Genomic DNA, 21,707 nt, shown 5'->3' on the forward strand with positions numbered 1-21,707 from the left:
ACACGCTTAGGTTCCAAACTGCTCAATATATAAACTGTTGAAAATGCCATGTAGTACCAGATTTTAAATATTTAGGTGATAAAGAGGCAGGATGGTACCTAGTAGGAATTTTCAGAAACAGCTAAATATCTACACTTCCAGTGATTTCACATCCCACTAGGTACCTACTTACATCTTTAGGTACATAAATACCTTTTAAAATGTACCCCTTTGAAAGTCTTACCCAGTACTTTTCTTTAAGGAATTTTCATTAATGTCCCTGAAATGTCTTGCAAAACTTTTAGCATCAGAAACTGCTACGTATTTTTTAATTCTTATACTTTTGGAATGAATAACCATTTTTGTACCTTCTTATACTATTATTTTTGGAGCAGTGGAAACAGTAATAAAAGTGAAATTGTAATCCCAACACTCTCAACATTAATTCTGCTTTAATAGAAATTTTGGCAGGGGAGGTGTACTGGGGACAAGGAAGGGAGAGGAAAAGAAGGGGAAAGAATCAAATGGGACAACTGATAACATCCATTTTAAAATTAAAATGTTTGTAGTTGATAGTAGTTGTATGTAGGAATGTTTGTAGTCTCTAAGTACAAATGGGATGGACATACTCACATTGCCTTCCAAAAGTTCCTCCAAAGAACACCCTCTGTGTGACTGCTGATATTTCTCTTGAAAAAGCTTTCCATCAAACACCTTCCAAGGCATGAAATCATCCATGCTGAATGGAAAGCCACAGGCACTATTGACCATAATCAAAGTTGCAAGACCACGAATAAAGAGAGCGCCGAGCTGTACAGCTCTAGAGTCCACTTGCACAAGCTGTCGAAATAAAACAAACACAAAAAAAGTTAATATAGTATATTAGCCATATAATTTTGCTATATGTCACAAATGTTACCAAATGCAAGCCCTCTCTGTACCACACAATAAGAATGCTTCCTAATCCCAACTCTAGGGGAATTCTGACATTGCTGCCTCGTGCCCTCCTCCTAGCTGCTAACAATCTTGTGCAGCATTTATCATGATTTTCTGAATGATATACTGAGGTTTTTATTTACTAAAATGAAGGAAGTTGTTAACATTTCTTTTAAAGAAATCAGAGGTTAAGTCCCACATTCAAGTTTACACTTAAAACCAAAACTAACTCCATGGAAGACCAAAGAAATAAGTAACGTTATTACATTCTTTATAATACTTCTCAAATGTTGGCAGTTGTCAAAAAAGGAATTCTTTCACTGGAATTCAAAACTTTAACTGAAGTGCTGGCGTGATTCATTGACCTTCTATAATTTGATCAAATGGGAAATGTTACCACATTTGATGGATAACATACAAACTGTAAGATTTGATGTAACAAGGTTAACTATGCTCAAACTGTAGAAATATTTTAAACACTGCAAGATTTCCTCTGTCAGTAGTCCAAAGGCCAAATAACTTCTTTTCAAAATGAATTTCTTCAGAACAAATACTGGAATGGGGGAGACATCATCCAAAAAACACAAAGTGACCCTTAAACCTCGCAGCCAGGATAAACTTGTTGGGAGAGTTTTAAACTCCTGCCATGGCAGTGTATGGGCAGTCATAAAAGACCTGGATCTAGCAAGGGAAAATTCGTCCAATTTGGCTATTTCCTAGGCAGCACAAGGCTGCCCTAAAAGGAATGCCTCCCCCCATAAACTCCAGCACAATAGTCTGCCAAGGTCAGGTAGGCTTCTCGGCAAGATGGCCATTGATACAGCAGTTCGTCAAGGCTGCCATAATTTAAAGCAGATGCTATGGCTGTATAAATTACACACATGGGCAAAATACAGACATTTGGGGGCATTAGTCAATCTATTCAAAATGGCATGGGGGGCAGGCAGGCAGGAGGAGGGTTGGAGGGGCTGGGGTGGTGCCCCCCAGCCAACCCACACCCCCATCCCTTTTGCCCCTCCCCCCATGGGACTTGCTTGGCAAACATGGATAAAAGCAGCTGCACATGGAGCAGCTTGTGCTATGGGGGTTGAGAGCACTGGTGGGGGGGGGAGCAAGGGGCTGTGGGGGCAAAAAACAGACCAGTGAGGGGGAAGGAGGAGTGAAAAGAGCAGCTCCTGGGCTGGGGCCAGTGGCTGGGTTTTCCCAGCTCCAGGGCTGTGCAGGCGAAGTGGGCAGAAGTTCAGTGCACCAGTTTGACCTAAATTGAATGAGTCTGATACTACATAGATCCAGGATTATCTTTAACTGGCTTCTGCAATCTTTTGTGTGCATGGAACTGCTGTTCAGTTACAGGTTTAGACTGATGCTGGTCACTGAGACTGGGTCTGTAGGTGTAAAGGTTGGCACTGGGATGAGCTAAGTTTAAATCAGGAGGCCATTTTGAAAGGTGGCTTAAAGTCATCTTTGTCCTTTGTCCTGTAAGGCTGTGAGCTTTTTGCTTGAAGTAAAAATAGAATCTCAACCATTACCACTACAAAATTGTAGTATATTACATTTGTGCAGTGCCTAGCATCTTGAAGGCCCACAAACTATGTGCATATAGCACCTCTGTACCTGAAGACTGGTAGCTAATACAGTACAGCATCAAGCACAGCTCTAGTGGGTCAACATTTTGGCAAAGGACAGAATAAAAATCTGAAACTAACAGAACCTTTACTGGCCACACAGAGCAATAAGACCTCAGTTTTTAGATCTCATTCAAAGAAGGCATGCACAGTAAAGTATAGGGAACATAAGGCATCTAGTTCCATAGGATCAAGGGTTTCTAAATAATTTAAACAAATGTGGTAAGGGGTGAGGAGGGAGGCAAACTTCTTGGCAGGCATGCCACACGGTAAGGCATGCCCCTTCCCCAAGTGCTGCCACCCAATTCCCTTCCCCTGCCTGATTTCACTGCTCTGCTGTCTCCTCCCTGCCCAATCAGCTCTTCTGCTCACTCTGCTGGGTGCCAACACAGTGGCTGCATATGCCACTTGTGGCATGTGTGCTGCAATTTGGCTACCCTGATTTATTCCGTTATCCCCCAAACTGAAGGATACCACATCATATTCTCCACACAAAGCTGGAGATAAGAACCCGTTCTGGAGCTAAGACCTTGGAATAGTTAGAACTCAAGTAATCCGAGTGACGTGCTAAGGAAAGTATTTTAGTTTGCTGTAATTTTTTTGGATTTGATATAACAACTGAATGTGCCACATCAACTTTAAAATGAAACCTCCTTGGTTCTGATTGTGAAATAAAATTCCATGAGGCAGCATACAGAAGAAAATCCAATACTGAATCTACAGTGAGGTAATCCTAATTCCAACTGGGAGATTTTTCTAGAATTCCCCCCCCCGCAAACTTTTAAATTCTGTAAGCATAATTATTCTGAACTCCAGTACACTAAGGACTACATAAAGCAAGTACCCAACATCTGAGCTTACAGAATGGGTACGCCAAACTAAAATTAGCCACAGACTCCGAGACCTACACAATGGCATATCATCCCCTAACAACAACACATGCCTTCACTATTGTTATTCTGCTGATTCTTGATTAGTTCAGAGAGCGAAAGAGAGAGAGAGAGAGAGATTGTATATTCCAGACCGTATATTTTGAAGTGCCAATTACTATCTTCTCTAGCTGAATTCCCAGTATGCGTGTTGCTGAAAACCAACTTTTGCAAACACAAAGAATATATCTTTCAAAAAACATTCAAAGTAGAGCCAAGATAACCAGCAAAACATTTTAACTTGCTGAACTCAAAAAGTGAACTCTTGTCATATGTAAGGAACCTAATATCCTCTTACTCAATAGAACTGCTCCATCTGTGCGCTCTCATTTGTATCTGCTGCATTTAAGGAGCAAAATATTAGGAAGTAGTTTTGACACTGCATGTAAACTAGATTCCATTCTGGCCCATTACGGGAACTGAAATCTGGCACCTGGACCTTACAACTTCTGAAATGTGTGCTTGACTTGAAGCACATGCCTTGTCCCACAGTCTTCAGCGGGAAAATTCACATCAGTGAAATTTAAGCACATGTTTGCAGAACTGGGGTCTGCATTTAGAAAGGGAGATCCTTATTTCTGCTGATGGTGCACAAGTCAGAAAATACATAACCTGACTTTGAAGACATGGGCTGAGCTCTTAGCATTTGCTGTCAGAATAAAAACCGTCAGCTTACAATTCTATGTGCATATTCATTTTTAGGACAGAATCATGCTTTCTTAATCAAATGGCTGGGACATGTCCCCACTGTCAACAGTTTTAAAATTATGCCATAACACTTTGAGTAGAAGCGATCATTTATAGTTCCTCAGTTGATGAAATCATCAGCAAAGCTAACTGCACTTTATCATGCATCAGCAGACACATGACAAATAGATCCAAGGAGGTGATACTTCCCCTCTTTGCCGCATCGGTCAGACCGCAGTTGGAGTACTGCATCCGGTTTTGGGTGCCGTACTTCAGGAAGGATGTTGGTGGACTCAGGGGGGGGCACTCATATGGTTAGGGGCTTACAAGACAGGCCCTGTGGGGAAAGGCTGAGGGCCCTGGACCTCTTTAGCCTCCACAAGAGAAGGCTGAGAGGTGATCTTGTGGCCGCCTACAAATTCATTAGGGGGATGCAGCAAGGCATCGGAGAGGTTCACCAGGGCGCCTCTTGGGATAACAAGGAACAATGGTCACAAACTGACAGAGATCAGATTTAGACTAGATATCAGGAAAAACTTATTCACGGTAAGGGTGGCTAAAATTTGGAATGGGTTTCCAAGGGAGGTGGTGCTCTCCCCTACCTTGGGGGTGTTTAAGAGAAGGCTGGATAGACATCTGGCTGGGGTCATCTGACTCCAGTAGTCTTTCCTGCCGAGGCAGGGGGTCGGACTCGATGATCTGTTGAGGTCCCTTCCGACCCTACCATCTGTGAGTCTATGAGTTGCTCTCTCCCTAAATCAGCAGTCTAATATCTGAATGATTTAAAAGGAAAAAGTAAATACCATATTTACTCAATTCCAAGACAAGGCTCTTTTACCCATTCAATCTGGGGAAATAAAAAAACTCATCTTAGAATGGAGTATTGGACCATTCCATCCAGGAGCTGTGGAGAGCAGCAGTGGAGGACGCATGACTTGGGCAGGGACACCAGTGGTGGTACAAAAGTTCCTGGTTCCACTCCCTGCACAGCCCTCCTTCCCCTGCTCCCTCACTGGTCAGGAGTAGGCACTGTAGAAGGAGGTTCCTATGTGCTACTGCCCAGCCAAAGTCAGGCTCCCTGCACAACTGTTCCCTACAGCACAGGCAGGAGCAGCTTTGGGGCTCCCTTCGTGCCTATGTCCGCTGGGAACAGCAGCAGCACACAGATTACTTCTTCCAGTCCCTGCTCTGGCCAGTGGAGGGGAGGGGAGGGGAGGAAGGAGAGCTAGACAGGGAGCAGAGTTGGAGGGATGAATTTGTATGCTGCTCCCTCTGTCCCTGGTCCAGTCAGGCTCTGCATGGGGCAGGAGCAGTTCTGAGGCACCCTCTGCACCTAGATCAGCTGGAACAGCAGCAGAAAGCGGGTGTACCCAGACCACCACACCCCTTTGGATCTACCCCTGCCTGAAGGCAAGTGGCCTGGATCCACTCAGCAAGGCAGGGGACAGTGCAGTGGCACCCAGCAGCCTAGCATGCAGCAGTCAGGTACCATGTGGTGCAGCATGTTGCAGCAAGTAAGCTGGCGAGGAGGCACCTGAAAAGGCAGCAGCATGCAGCGGCAAGGAACCCAACAGTGCAGCACGTGTGGAGAAGGCATGCTGTGGTGGGGAAAAGGGTGCAGGCAGCAGATTACAAGGCCTGTTCACCAATGACTAGCCAAAAGTTAAACATACAGGAACCTAAATTCTGCAGAGCAACCTACAGTGAGGAAACCCTCAGTAATCATCATGACAGATCATAGAAAAAAGAGGAAGCAGTGGTACAAATATGAAGATACTTAAAGCAGTAAAGAGAATGGTGAAGAGTAAGAATGAGGATGTATATGAAAATGACCAGTCTTAAATTGTAGGATCTAAGAGAGGAGTAGGATTCACCAGGATAGTCTGTCCAGAACCTAACAAAAACTAAGGTGATGTTTATCGACTTTATGACCTGCTAGTTTTTGTCAGGAGGCCTGTTTATAATACATGATAACAGATTCAAACTTGTCAATGTGCAGAACCCAATTATTGGGGGGTTGTCTTGAATTCAAGGTCATCTTGGATTCAGGTAATCTTAGTATCTTTATTGTATGAATATTTTAACTTAGTTTTTTTAATGTCTGAAGTGAAATGAAATGAGGTATCTGGAGCATATTTAACATGTTAGTGAACGCATCTTTTCCTTTCCTAGTCTGACTCTCTTAGTTTGTCCATTGAGAGACATGGAGAAAAAAAGAATGAAAGGAAAAACTTAATTATCAGACTACATGTAAACATCTTTAACAACCTATTGCATCAGAAGCAATACATATAATGATCTGGGCACATGTTTTACTGTCCAAACTTCTGGATACTACTTCTAGTACTGCTGTTGTGTGGTATTTGACAAGTTACATTGTGCTTCATACCATTTGTAATCTGTAGATAAATAATTTGACCTCTCTCAGGAAGGACATTGTGAGAACCGGTGTCTGTAATTTTGGTGCATTTCTTGCATAGATGGTGGTGCTGGAGTGCAGAACATTACCAACATGTCAAAACCTCAAGCTGTTTTTTAACATTTAAAAGATTAATAACACTCTGATTTGTCTTGCAGGGAAAACTGAAAGCAGTTCAAGACTGTATCAGAAAAAATTCTGGTTTTACATTTATTTTTCAAAATGGCAAAGCTTCCATGTCACTGTAAGCAGTATTCAAGTACAGAGATTTGAGGCTTGGGGGGTCTCTGAACACAGTACCATCATTGATATGAGCATTGACAGTGACCAATGACTGAACATGTATGAAGACAAAAGCTATTTCAGCAACCAATACAGCACTTCTCCCAGCCATGCCTGACACATGCTAATGGAAAAGTTAAAGGAAGTTTATCATACTGCTGATAGTACTAGACTTGCTTTGTAGGAAGAGGACTTGACTCTCTAGAGATGTCAATCTCACACTTTCCCCACACATTAAAGTTAGCAGTTGAGTCTTTATTTTAAATTAAAACTGGAAATCAATATTGGCAAAACTGAAGATATAGTTTCCACAATGATTTCTGTATTTAAATAAGGCAGGAAATGCATTCACTCCGGAGCAGTTTCTATTTTCGATGTCTGCCAATGATAAACAAAGAAAATCAAAGCACAGCGAGTCTGTGACAATCAGCCAATGCACATGGCAAACCACAGACTGCCTTTGCCATGGGAATGCTCACAACTGCTTGGTGTCAGCCATGCAAAGACGTCACTGTGAGAAGTAGAAAATATCAAAAGAAAGGGCATTGTACCCTAGAGATTACTTCGTATTGGAAATTGTGTCTGCTTTTGACTGTATTTTTTTAATATTAGGACCCCGGTGAATGACATGAGATACAGTCCTGTAATCTTGCTACTGCTACTCCTACCACCCTACTGTTAATGCTACCTATATGAAGAGGACAGGGAGTTTGTGAGAACTGCTCCTACTGCACCAGCTGCTTGTAGTGCGATTCTGCTGCTTCTCCTACCAATAGCACCTCCCCACCTCAGGATATTTTCAGGAAAAAGATTATTTCATCCATTTGCCAACAAAACTGAAGCCTGAAAAGTGAACTCAGAGTTCATCTTCTTTCATTATCATTGTATAATTGAGGTTTTTGACACAGATCTTGAGAGGCCTGCTCCTAAACCACACTGCATAATCTAATTTTAGAAAGAAATATGAAAATGCTACAGCACCCAGAATCAGTGAGGTGGGAGACTCATTAGTATAACATGAGCAATGTCTTTGCTGTAGCCATTTTAGAATAGTTTCCTCTCATGTCTTTTCTCAGATATGCAGGCACGGATCTCGACTTTACTTACACCACAAGGGAACCCGTGTGGACAAAGCACTGAGCTCTTGTGGAGCCCCACTGACCTCTGAATGCCTACAAAGGCACACAAAGTGAAGTTTGTGCCATAGATTATAGGTCATTCTAAAGATGTTTGACTGATTGTTTTTTTTTTTTTACTCTTTCACCCACCTTGCTCAGAGGGAAAGGGGAATAGATAACTAAATCTTGGATTGGATGGCATACTTCCAGTTCAGACAGGATCAGCCACATGAACCCCAGAATCAACTGCCTTTGTCAGAGTCTTTGCTACTGCTGGTAATAAGAATATGGAGAAACAGTTATGGGGGAGAAGAACCTACTGAATGACATGGGATGCATTTTAAGTCCTTCCCTAGATAAAAAGAAAATATAGTAACATCTTTAAACAAATATTTATATGCTTGCTGAGCTGCTTAGGTCAACTCTATTAAGAAGATAAATGAATTAAGTTCTGAGTTTATTAAACTCAATGCAGAAGCAGCAAGTTTCCATCCAGCCACATTAAAGGGCCGTTACATGGTAATAAATATTTTCCTTTTCAGACTTTGAGAATGCAAATGTGTTTTCAAGATTTTAAATGCAAGAGATCTGACAACAATCTCCTTTTGCATGTGCACACATGCAATCTGATTGCACAGATGAAGACTCCTGCCCATGCCCTTAAAAAACCTGTAATGCAGGTCTGTGTACAGCTGACAGAACCCAAAAAACCCATTTATTCTAAGGGGTTTTGTGGATGGAAATTCTAACATATGTGTCCAGATTTTAGCATAGTTTAATATTTGAAAACATACTTCAATACATACATATCATTGCATATATGACTGTGAAAGTAAAGCTTGAAAAAAGGCAAAAAGGGGTTGAAAACTGGGTTTACTATCTCCTTTCCCTTGAGACAAAGAAAAGATGGTGTGTTGATTTTATACTCATTTACCTGATTTAACAAGCTCTTTATTAGAACCTCAATGCACACCCATTAATATTATATAGCCATGCATGGCAATTATCAATTTTAGTGGATTTCAATATTTTCTCCAGTGCAGAAAGTACAGGATTACTTACAGTAGAGTTTATTTTTTACACTGAAACATGCCCAGTCTTGAGTATTTATTTTTTCCTGATTTGGTATGTTTTCCCACTCTGTTTGATACAAACCACAAGGGTATGGCTAACAGCCTTTTTAAAAAATAATTATACATTAAAATAAATATAACATTACAAAATGACTTGAATATTTTGTAGTTTGTATTCATTATTTTCAAACATAAAACCTCTGCCCACAAAGTTACATATGCTAGTCCCTGTATAAAAGAGAATTCAACCACACACTTCATTTAAACAGATTCTAGGACAGGTTATTACTTGCTAATTCCTGGCTATATCAATCATTCAATTTAATTAAAACAACCAAAAGCTTAACCAAGTAACTTAAATTGCTGGAACTCAAACCAATTGATGGCGATCAAAACCCGAAGCTATCTGAGCATTTGCCTATACAAACTGGTTCTTTTTAGTTTTGTTTGAACTCAACCAGTGCATAACTAGAATTTCTGTTCTACAACTACCTCGTATATCCTATCTCCCTCAGCCCATCTCTAACTGAAGCAATTTAATTTTGAACTCTATTTAATATAAGCTTAAGCAACAAACACAATCATAGCTTAAGAACCTGCCATTATAAAAAAGTGAGGCTTAGCCTTGCCCTTCATAGGGGTTGCTGGGAGGAATAAATGTTAACTATGTTTTTAGTACAGGTAGGCAACTTAATGATTGATAGCAAAGCAAGAATTTAACTTCAGTAAGGTGCTCTCTCTAGGCTGGAAAACAATACACAAAACAAATGACAGTCAATCTGAGATTGATCTTCTGTGGACAGAGGCTTTACCTGCACTGGAGAGCTGCCCTAGTCTCAGTCATTAGTGCACATCCCTAACAGGCAACAGGCAGAGCTGATAAAAACTCTACTATGTGCTGGGTCATTATGCTTTGTTTTCAAGCAGGGAAAAGCTGCGCTAGAGCATATGGTGGCTTACAGTGATTTATCCGGTCTATAATATGAGTCTCCAGTAGTGGAGTTATAATGATAGCTAGTCACCCATGGCTTACTGCTCATGCACACAAGGTACAAGACAGCTAAATAGACATGCTTAACCTAAAAATATTCTACTGCAACTAGAAGTCACTTTGAAATGGAGAAAAAGATGACACAAAGAAACTCTAGACCTGAACATCTAGCACTGTTAGTCTCTATAGGTGACACAGGAAAATTAAGGGCAACTAAAGGTGAGAATTAAGGCATGTAAGTTACAACATAAATTTAAGTGCTTTAAACTGGCTCTCATTCAGGGGTAAACTGATTTTAGTTCATCTTTGTCTGCAGTGAACTAAAATCACTTTACTTCCAACTGAGTGGATCCTCATAAGCAGGCCCTCTCAGAGGTCGAGAGAGGCCCGGGCCACTTCCATTTTTTGAGGCTCCCGGTATATTAAAAAAATATTAATTCATAGTGCACTACAGGCGGTGTGACCCAGTAATGGGACACAAGTTTAAAGTTGTATGATGAACGTCTTCTTCTTTCAATCCTGTCAGTGTATCTCTGTGTCTGTATGCATAACCTCACTTAGAGATAATGTCAAAAGTCTAAATTTGAGGCCCTCTGTGAATGAGAGGCCTAGGCCAAATGGCCCTCCTGGCCCCCCCCTGTGATAGGCCCTGCTCATAGGTGTTTAATATGCTCTAGGTTATGCATGTTGACTTCACAACTTCAGTCAATTTGCCCAAGGATGGGTTTTTTCCCAATAAAATTTCTCTCCTTTGTTACTGTTGTTTCCACCCAAAAGTGGAAGCTTTGGTGGCCATGTATATTTTAATTTCTATGAGGTGTAAAACTGTCTTGACTTAAGTCAGGTGTGCGGATAATGAAAACTGAGGTAACTTGACCGAGTGGATAGATTTATGCCAAATAACATCAGCTGAAGATCTGGTCCATGATACCTGAAACAGCAATGGCTGTCTAACGCAACACCTTCTCTAGTGCTCCCACCAGCAAAGCTGAAGTGATGGCAACAATGATAGGAAATTTTAGAAAAAATATCCTAGGGTAAACTCAGTCAAGGTTGTAACTTTAGTTGGCATCTATCAGTTTTTACACACAGATTGCTGAAAGAATTGTCTTTTACCTCCTCCCTTGATTTGTCAGCATGAAAAAGCCAGTATTTTGGAAACATTTTTAAGCGTATTCTGATAAAAGACTACAGTTTAAGCTAAGCTCTTCCTGCATAGGCAAGGTAGAAGTAAAGGCAGTGCAAATGACAAGAGGAGGAGGTCCAGTAAAGGCATCTGGTGGGACAAAAACTGGAAAAACCAGTTCTTTAAATGTTCCTAATGCTTCACAGTAAATATTTAACAGTAAACAGCCCAACTGTTTGGTGTTTATATGTTAAAGAAGGTTTATTTACTGGGTTTCACTGGCAGATTGATGTAAAATGATATTTCTGTTGAACAAAAGTGCTATTTACAATAGAGTCAGAAAACATTGAAGTGAACCTAAACAAAGCTTCAAATATTGCTTTACTTTTGGGTGTCCCATAAAAAATGAAAATCAAAACAAAGCAAGAAACACACTACAAATATGACACTATACTGACCAACAGCCAGTTAAAATTACTTCTACAGTTCAAAAAAGGGCTCTCTCTTAGTTTCCGGTTTTATGCTAAAAAATACGTCAGCAACAGAGGGTATATGATAAATACTTATTGTAAACTTCCAACTGCTATAAATGGAATTTGCAGCTGAGCTGAAAGAAGCAGATGTTTGCTGCTGCAGAGCTCCGCTCTTGAAACTCAAAAGGAATATATGGCTATGCAATGCACAGTACAACCACAGAAAACAAAAGTGTGGTTGCTTTTCTTTTGTCATTTGTACTATAATTGTAAAATCAAATCTTGCTCAGCTCTGATTTGCAATTAGCACTGTCTTAATGAGAATCTCCAATACATTTGACTTTTATGAAGAATCTGCATAAACTTTCACAGCTGTCTTCCACAGGCCAACCAGCTGTTTAACAATGATGAACCACATATATAAAAAACAGATTTAGCGTGTGTACATCTATTAATACACCTCTCTCTTTTGATAGATTATCTGGAACACCTTCTGTGCCCCACTCCCCCACCCTCCTCTTTCCCTTACACACATATTATTGGATTGGGTTGGAAACAAAAAATATAACTGAGATTTTGCTGGGACTTCCATTGTAACCTCTGCAGCCCCATTTTCTTTCTACTGCTGTTGTTCTGATCTTTTTCCATACTTAACCCTAGACTAAAGTTGTTTATTTGGGGGGGGGGACGACTTATTTCTAAATGTAAACAAAATTTATTTGCATGTTTTCATGTTCTGAAAAGTCTTACTGCCTCTCTTCCCTCAGCTCCAATAACTTCCTATTATATAAAAATTAGGCTTCTTTATCTTTGCTTTCTCTCTCCAACAATGGTATCAGTGGTTCTCAACCTTTTTTGTACCAAGACCCATTTGTAAACATTAATGGCCACTCCCAACCCAGTGCCCTGACCTGCTGTCCCCACCCCCAGGCCCCAGCCCCCCAGTGTGTGGGGCAAAGGGGGTCCCAAGCAGCTCCTTGCAGGCTGGAACTCTGCCAGCCTGCCAGGGAAAAGCCAGTTTCCCACATTTTTCTCCTTTGAAAGAGAATCTATTTTTAAAGTCTGCTGATCCATTTTTTAAATTTAAAGTTTATGATGCTTTCATATATTCTTGTGACCCACTTTTAGGCTGTGACCCACAGGTTGAGAAACACTGCCTTAGAACACAGTTTCTTAACTTCCCTGCCCTGGGGGCAGGGTTAGGCTGTGGGCCAGAACCCTCTGTAGGAGTGACCCTGTGCAGTGGTCAGGCTGCAGAAGTGATCCCGCATGCCAGATCTGGCTGTGGGAATGACCCCATAGAGTGGCTCTGGAAGCTGTGTAATTAATACTGTCACCATACTCCTCCTGCCAAATTTCCAGACCTGAGGGGAGCCCCAGTGGCTGGATGACACAGCACCCTGAGCTAGAGGTTGAGCACCACTGTCATAGATCACATCTTAGCTGTTTGTCATAAGGCCTCAAGGACCTGGGAGTCATTGTTTTACTGAAAACGATATTCTCTTCAACATCTTCTTGCTATTCAAGTCTGTTGCCTCTGGAGATGTTATTTTTGATGAGCTATGAAGTTTGCAGCTCAACAAAAAAAAAAGTACTAAGAACAGTCATACATTTAAAGCCCCTAAGCTAGAGTGTGCCTTTGTCTCCAGCCAGGGGGTGATCAAGGGCAGCTCCATGGCTCCCTACCGAGGCTGACAGGTTTGTGAGCCTTTTAAAGTTTCCAGGGTTTTAATGGGATGCCGATTCCTAGGTTATAGGCAGCCCCTACATCCTTGCTATCAGCCCCCTGCACGGATGCAAGGGTGAGGGGGCTCCCTGCCAGCAGTGCTGGGCAGGGGAGAGGGGTGGGAAGAGAATGCAGACTCCTCTTCAGTCCCTGCCCCATTTGTAGGGAATCCCTTAACTTCTGTCACCTGACTAGGGATGTTCTGGAGGTTCCTGCAGGGAGGCAGGGCATCTGCTCCCACCCTCATGGACCAGGGCTTTTCCAGAAGCATCCCCATGCAGGGGCAACATTAAAGGATAGGGGCACATCCCATGCCTGGGAAGCAGCTCCTTGGTCCTGGGCTGCCTGTATCTCTTTTAAACTTTCTGGTTGGGTGGAAACAGGGACAGGGTTGTGTGCAAGCCTCTCTGATAGTCATCTTGGAGGGAGGGAAGGAGAGCAGAACACTGTGGAATAGTGGAGGGTCCACGTAACATGCCATACGTTCAAATTAATGTGCAATGCATATCTGCCGCAAAGAAGTTCCACATTCAACGAGCAGCATTTTTGAGGCAGGTTAGCTCCTTTTATCATGCAATAAATTGCTTAAATGTCTGGCATGTTACCATTTAGTGTGCAAAACTTGCACCATCCATTCAATAAATGTAACTTGCCACATGTTACTAATTCTAAGGATGAATTTGCTGCCATTTGTCCCTGAATCTGTCTCCCCTGATGAAATTCTTATTCACTCTTCATTGTAGCAGTTTTCATTTGGCTCAATCATAGATTTTGTTACAGAAGAAAGTTTTACCAGAAGAAGGAAAACGTTATGGTGTCAACACAGCTGATTTAGCAGTTACACTTGCATTTGGCTACCTTTGACAGTGCAGACATTGCTCACAACATTGGGTTATATTAACAAGAGGCATAGGACACAGCAAGTGAACATCCACTGCCTACCACCTTGCCATTACTTCAAGGAAATGTTTGCAGTATATTGTGGAGCTGCCTCCACTTACTGAGGAATTCTATTGCTTCTATCATGAAATTCTGGGAACGTGAAGTATGCTGGTAAAACTTTCAAGCATAGATCAGGCCCCAACATGTAATTAAGACAAACCTAGAAAATCATACTTTCAGGAACAACTGGTATCTCCTGAGTCTGGGGGAGCACCTGCAGAAGCTGATGGTGGGGATGGAGCTGGTGAGCAGCTGCAGGTGCCGGCAGCAGGGATGGAGCTGGGGAGCACCCTCAGACACCGCTGGCAAGCACCCATAGATGCCGCCAGCAGTGTCAGCAGCAGGGATGGCCTTGTCAAGGGGGGACATGTGCTCCCCTGTGCCTCCTTACCAGTCGCCTATGGGAACAACCTAGCTGTTTATGATATAGTTTGCTGTTTCCATATATTATAGTTCCCATTTATATGCTTTGTCCAAATACTTAGAATTTAAGGGACTGATTCTGTTCTCTGACATCAACTGAAGTCTACGGTAGTTTTCTATGGGAGCTGGACCAGATACCAACTGGGTATGCAGGAAGCTACAGAACTGCAGGTAACTGAATCATGTTGTTATAATTGGTGTTAATGCCATGTGTTAAAAGTGGCTGATGTATAAGCTCTAAAGATGAACAACTGGCTCGGTGAGAGTTTAAAGGGGTTGCATGAGGTAAAACTTGGGTAGATGAACTTTTTTCTGAGCTTCCTTTGTATTGTGACACAGCTGTTCAGTGTGCTGACACTAAGGCTCATTTATCTAGGCCATGTGATTTCATGTACGACCCTTTGGGCTAGAAGATTTCCCAGGTGGGAGGCCTACAGATCGAGGAACGAATACACAATGTTGTGTTTAAATTGTCAGATTACAGGACTGCATAGGGATCCCATGATGATTTGCTTACTGAGTCAAGTTAGTGCCATCTCTGATGAGATGCTTTCCACAGGGAACAGCTTGTCTGCAGTTTGAAACCACCCTATGTTCCTGGAATCAGGACTTGCCTGCATCTTGTAAATAAGCAAATTACCCAGTTCTAGATCATCAATTTCTTCTTCAATGCAAAACTGACCTGCAAAACCCCATATTACTTGTGGCAAAGGAGCATCACAACTACCCATATGACCCAACTCCTGTTTCTGAATCAATTCAAAACTGCCCCTTCGTATACTGAAGTCTCCATAGCTTTCCTTTCCCCAATGTGTGTGTACCTATATGTATACGCTCAATTAAACATTTACAAGCACTGGAGAACCCTCAACAACCTGGGGCACAATGATGGAGGAAGAAAACCGTAACATAACTATGTGAAGTAATGAACACATCCAAACCACCACAGAAGAGACCATAAACAGGAAATGCTGGTAAATTAATATTGTAATTCAAATGTGACATTCTCTAGTCTAACGTCACAAGGGTATTAGTAGGAGTTGAAAATAAAAGCACAGATAGGTAAGAAGGTCAACTTCAAGTTTTTCCTCATTCATATTTCTAACAGTTTATATTAACATGGACTAGAATGGCTCTTTAAGGCAAAAATATTCTATGGAATGGGTATACCTCACATTTCATAATTTAACCTAGTATTTGGCTGCTTAGGAAATCTGCTGATGAAATAAGTCTTACCTACATTCCAGCCTCAAGAACTGCCTCCTTGCCATTTAAAAACAAAGGTACCTATATTTCTTTTTGGTCTGTTTAAGAAACTGTACCAAAATAAACTTCCTGTAAGACAGCTGCTGTTGTTACTGAGATGGTGTTTGGAATTATAGCTAAGCCTTAGGTAGTTTCATATTGTATCAAAAGATTCCTGCATGAAACAACAGCAAGCTTCATTTTGCTAATAATTTAAAGTTATGTTTCAAATTTAAGGTAATTTTTTCTAAAGCAACTCCAGCCCTGGTCTAACTTTGCTCCTAGCAAAGTCAAAGTCTTCCATTGAAGCAAAGTTAGTCTAATGCAGAGTATTTGAAAACCTGAACCTTAACATACAATTGTTTCCTGATAACATATATGTATATGGCATGTACATCTAACTGGTGGAGTATAGCCTTGGCCTTCAATGCATCCCCTGAAATTTATTAAAGGATAGGCCAATTTTTTTAAACTCGAGTAGTCTGCACTTGAAAAATTTTCAGAACCATTTGCTATATTTGCAAAATCCATGTTCATATAGGTATCAAGTGTTTTAGATTTATGGGAAAAATGTGGTGGGTTCATAATGGATGCAAATGCAAATTTATAAAGCACAATTTATATGTACATCCTTAGAAATGTAGCCCCTTAATATTAAGTTAACATTGTTTTTTGTTTCAACTTTCCTGTGTTTTTTTCTATTTTATTTTTATTATCAGGTTTAAACAGTATGGGAGAATTATACAGTTCTTAAGAGTATCAAGTTCTTACCGTCACAGTAATAAAATTCTAGTTCTGCAGGCTCCATATTGGTGAACCATTAGTGAAATCAATGTGACTGCTCACATAAGCATAAACTTTAGCATGGAATTCCATTATTTCCTTAGGCAGAATGCTCACCATTTTGAAAGATTTAAGCCCTCAGTTCTTAACTGTGAGATGAACTGTGTTTCAACCTGGTTCGCCAGAAAAGCTGTAAAATGAGTAACTGGGTATAACTAGAGTTTAACACAGTGTTTCTGCTGCGCACACAAATCTGTCCAACTATATCTGTGCAACCAGATTAGCCTGTCCTTCTACCTTCTCACTTTCTTGAGCGAGAAGGCAACCCAAGTGCATTAACTACATAAGAGCCCACAATTCAGTTTAATTTGTCCCAGCCACAAGGAGAATGGAATGGCTGCCCAGATCTTTACTATTGTGTTGACTGCATAAGCACATGGCTAACCAATGCCAGGGACACACATGTATCATGGAAAATTATTACCAGGAAAATAGCTGCCCATGCTGTTATGTCTGTGACAAAGTGGTAAACTACACAGCAGCAGGGACTACTTACTAATGGTGGTACTGAATGCAACCATTGTTTATGACTGCCTAGAGAAGTGATGTGGGTCCAGTAAACGAGCACTGCACACAAAATGGCTTTATCTTGAAGCTGCTGTTACTTTCTGAAACTCTCTCATATTTCTAAAGTTGTTAAAATGGGTTCCCCAGTCATATACTTGATAGAACTTAAACACTGATTTGTGTTCACTGTAATAACAGTAGGTGCTCACAAACCAGCCTAGTTGAGTGCACCATGATTTTCTAACTATTGGGTAGAATATGGTCTTGGATTCTTGGAAGATTTTTGGTGTGACCACTAAGAAGTGCATATCAGTGGTTAGTGCTTTTGCCAGGAAGCTGGGAGGCCTACACTGGTCTTTTCCCAGAGACTTCCTACAAAACCTTGGTCAAGTCACTCAGAGAGAGATTCACAGAGGATATTTAGGCATCTAGCTCCCATTTAGGTGTTTAAAACCTATTGATTTCATTAGGAGTTAGGCTACATACCTATATACCTTTAAGAATCTGAGCTTTAGTCTCTCTATGCTTTGGTCTGTCATTTGTATATATAGGAAACACGCCCCCATTTTGCAGGGTAATGTCATGATAAATATAGTAAAGGCTGTGAGGTACTCGGGCATCATGGTAATGGGGCCTATATAAGAGAGGCAGACACTGCAATATGTGTTCCAGATTCTACCTTAATGCAGCCCAACCTGCTTTGAAAATGCTTTTTTACCTCTGCTACTAAACTGAAGTGTTATGATTCAAGGAAATGTCACGTGAAATTGTCACAAAATAAAAAGGGGGAAAAGAACAAAGTGAACAATCCCTTCTCTTGGTGTTACTAATTTATTATTAACACTTCATATTTACAAAGCAGTTGTAGCTCCAGATCTCATAATTCATGAAGATTACCAGCTATACGAGAGCTACTAACAATTATCATTAGAACCATTCCAAATAGGCAGGCACAGGACTAAAAGATATGGATATACCCAGAGTCACAATGCAATCACAGACAGGAAAGAGCACAGAAATTTTGGCTCCTGGCTCCCTTGTCTTAACTATTAAACACTGCCAACTAGTAACATATTTCAGAGAAAAAGGGAGAAAAGATGTTCTTGGTGACCCTGTTTTTTTCAGTTTTCAAAGAGAACTGTTTACCTATAACACCCTGAAAGAAATTCCAGCACATCCTACAAAACACTGTAACTGTATGCCTGAAGGTTCATTTTATCTTTGCCTTCCATCCACCTACAAATGACTCATTAGGTCATTTCACAAAACATTTCTGGTACTTCCAAGCTTCACACAACCATCTGCTTTTCCAGTGAAAGCCGAGGCAGATGTGAAACTCGCATTCCTGTTCATGCGTAACAATGGGCATGCTGACAGGTGCAGGGAGCCAAGAGCAGATGACGGGCAGGTGCGCGTGCCACTGCTTACTTAATGCAGGCTCCCTTCCCCTCCCCCAGACCCCACCCTCTGGGCAACACCTGCCACTTAAGGACACAGGTCAGCTCTTAAACATGATGGAGTGTGGCCGCACCCGAGCTGGGCAAACACTTTATCTCCAACCTTCGTGCATTTCTCATTCCTTGCAACAATCACCTCCTTTCAAGACAACAAAGAATGGAGACCTATTTCTTCTTGTAAGCAAATGGAGATTCGGTACTAAACTAGGTGGATTCGTGTCAGTCCACATCAGAAATTAATATTTCCCTCCCCTATTGAAAGTTACCTGACAATAATTCTCTACTGTCTTTTATCCAGAAAGATTCTAACACTTTCCCCAAACTATGCACAGAAAGGGAACACTGCGTAACTGAAATGTAGCTGCTTTTAGCCAAGCAGCAGACAAGCAGCTACAAAGCCATAAAGGCAGAAAAATATCTGGCACATAATAGCAGGGCAAAGTCATACACTTATAAAAAATGCAAAAGCGTCATTAACAGCTACAAGGGGGAAGACGAAAGCTTTCTTTTAAGGACTTGCTCCAGAAGATTCCCCACATAAGCAAATCGCATGCAACTAAATGCATCTTTCTCAGAAGACTGAGATAGCTCTGCTGAGCTTTGTGTCTTTGCTGCCAAACAGTATAATTATTTCTATGTTGATATTTGAACCAATGACAAAATGGATGAATCCATCAAGAAATTATACTTTGTAGACATAAAGAAATAATTAAAAATGTGTCAAGATAACATTCAATGATAATGCTGATAATTAAATGTTAAAAATGCAGCACGTAAGAGAAAAACAACGGCAATATGGTCTAAAAGATAACACTGAAAAACAACTATATTTCTAGGGCTGGGACTTTCATTAAATATATGAGATGAGTAATTTCAGTCCCCAAGTAAGCACCTGTGCAAACATCATTTACTGTGCAAGTATAACACCTGACTCCCAGACTAATAACAGTAGGTAGGAATCATACCTAACCACTTCAGAGTCACTGGAGAACGCAGACTGACAGACCTGTGGTACAAGTGAGCATGGTGACCTAAGGAGCTGTGATACAGCTTGCCAGGAAGGGAGAAACGGACAGAATATAACTGCTTCCAGGATCCAGCATAATCAGGGCTCCTTAAGAATGGTCTTTCATTCCAATTTTCTGTACTGTAAATTACAAAGGTTTTGAGTTACTTTGACAAGATCATAGAAAATTAGAGTTGGAAGGGACCTCAGGAGGTCATCTAGTTCAATCCCCTGCTCCAAGCAGGACCATCCCCAGCCAGATCATCTCAGCCAAAGCTGTGTCTAGCCGAGTCTTAAAAACCTCCAAGGACAGAGATTCCACCACCTCTCTGGGTGACCTGTTCCAGTGTTTTACTACCCTCCTAGTGAGAAAATTCTTCCTAATATCTAACCTAAACTTCCCTTGCTGCACCTTGAGACCGTTGCTTCTTGTTCTGTCATCTGCCACTACTGAGAACAGCCTAGCTCAGGGGTGGGCAAAATGTGGCCCAGGGGCCAGATGCAGCCCACCAGGCCATTCTATCTGACCCTCAGGGCCCTACAAAATTTAGAAAATTAATATTCATCTGCCCCTGGCTGCCTATCATGCGGCCCTCCATGGCTTGCCAAAACTCAGTAAGCAGCTCTCCACCCAAAATAATTTCCCACCCCTGGTCTAGCTCCATCCTCTTTGGACCCACCTTCAGGTAGTTGAAGGCTGCTATTAAATCCTCCTCAATCTTCTCTTCTCTAAACTATATATGTCCAGTTCTCTCAGCCTCTCCTCATAAAGTAATGCCCCCCAGCCTTCTCACCATTTTTGCTGCCCTTTGCTGGACTCTCCCCAATTTGTCCACATCCTTTCTGTGTGTGTGTGTCTGGGTGGGGGGAGGAACTGAACACAGTACTCCAGATGTGACCTCACCAGCGCTGATTAGAGGGGAATAATCACTTCCCTGGACCTACTGGCAACACACCTACCAATGCAGCCCAGTATGCTGTTAGCCTTCTGGGCAGCAAGGGCACACTGCTGGCTCATACTGAACTAATCGTCCACTGTAACCCTCAAGTCCTTTTCTGCAAAGCTGCTGTCCAGCAGTCAGCCCCCAGCCTGTACTGGTGCATGGGATTGTTCTGTCCTAAGTGCAGCACTTTGCACTTGTCCTTGTTGAACCTCAAGAGATTCCTTTTGGCCCAATCCTCCAACTTGTCTAGGTCTCTCTGAATCCTAGCCCTACCCTCCAGCATATCTACTATTTCCCCCAGCTTGGTGTTATCTGCAAACTTGCTGAGGGTGCACTCCATGCCATCTTCCAGGTCACTGATGAAGAAAGTGAACAAAACCGGCCCCATAACCAACCCCTGGGGCACTTCACTTGATACCAGCTGCCACACTGAGCCATTGATTACTACTTTCTGACCCTGATGCTCCAACCAGTTTTCTATCCACCTTACTGTCCATTCATCCAAAAAATTCCTGCGAAATTAAAAAGTTAGATTCCTCCATCTAAAAAAAAAAAAAGAAAAAAAAGAAAAAAAAAGTTTACACATATGCACTGAAAGTGACCACCATGCAAGGTGTGAAACAGCACCTTACAGTATAGACTCTAAGACTTAAAGAACTGATCTCACATTTGTAGTCTTCTTTAATTAAAAAAAAAAGAAAAGAAAAGAAAAATGGCTGTCCATTCATCCAGCCCATACTTCCTTAGATTGCCTGTGAGAATGTTGTAGGAGACCACATCAAAAGCCTTGCTAAAATCAAGGTACACCGCATCCACCAGTCTCCCTGCATCTACAGAGCCAATCATCTCATCATAGAAGGCAGTCAAGTTGGTCAGGCAAGACTTGCCCTTGGTGAATCCATGCTGACTGTTCCTAATCATTTTTTGCTCCACCAAGTGCTTAGAAATGGTTTCCTTGAGGATCTGCTCCATGATG

General features: G+C 41.5%; 1 protein-coding gene across 8 annotated transcripts in view; it reads right to left on the reverse strand.

The window, feature by feature from the left end:
* Nucleotides 1-21,707, reverse strand: part of FAM120B (family with sequence similarity 120B) — a 103,838-nt gene that overhangs the window by 22,900 nt on the left and 59,231 nt on the right. For all 8 annotated transcript variants that reach the window (XR_002099447.1, XR_002099445.1, XR_002099446.1 and 5 more), the window contains one exon: nucleotides 613-819. Coding sequence is in view for 5 of the 8 variants with exons in the window: in XM_019527424.1 (XP_019382969.1) it covers nucleotides 613-819 (207 nt within the window). In the remaining 3 variants the exon portion in view is untranslated. The remainder of the gene's footprint in view (nucleotides 1-612; nucleotides 820-21,707) is intronic.

The sequence above is a fragment of the Gavialis gangeticus genome, unplaced genomic scaffold (genome assembly GCF_001723915.1).
Source record: "Gavialis gangeticus isolate Ggan-Ray unplaced genomic scaffold, GavGan_comp1, whole genome shotgun sequence".
In the NCBI taxonomy this organism is placed as follows: Eukaryota; Metazoa; Chordata; order Crocodylia; family Gavialidae; genus Gavialis; species Gavialis gangeticus.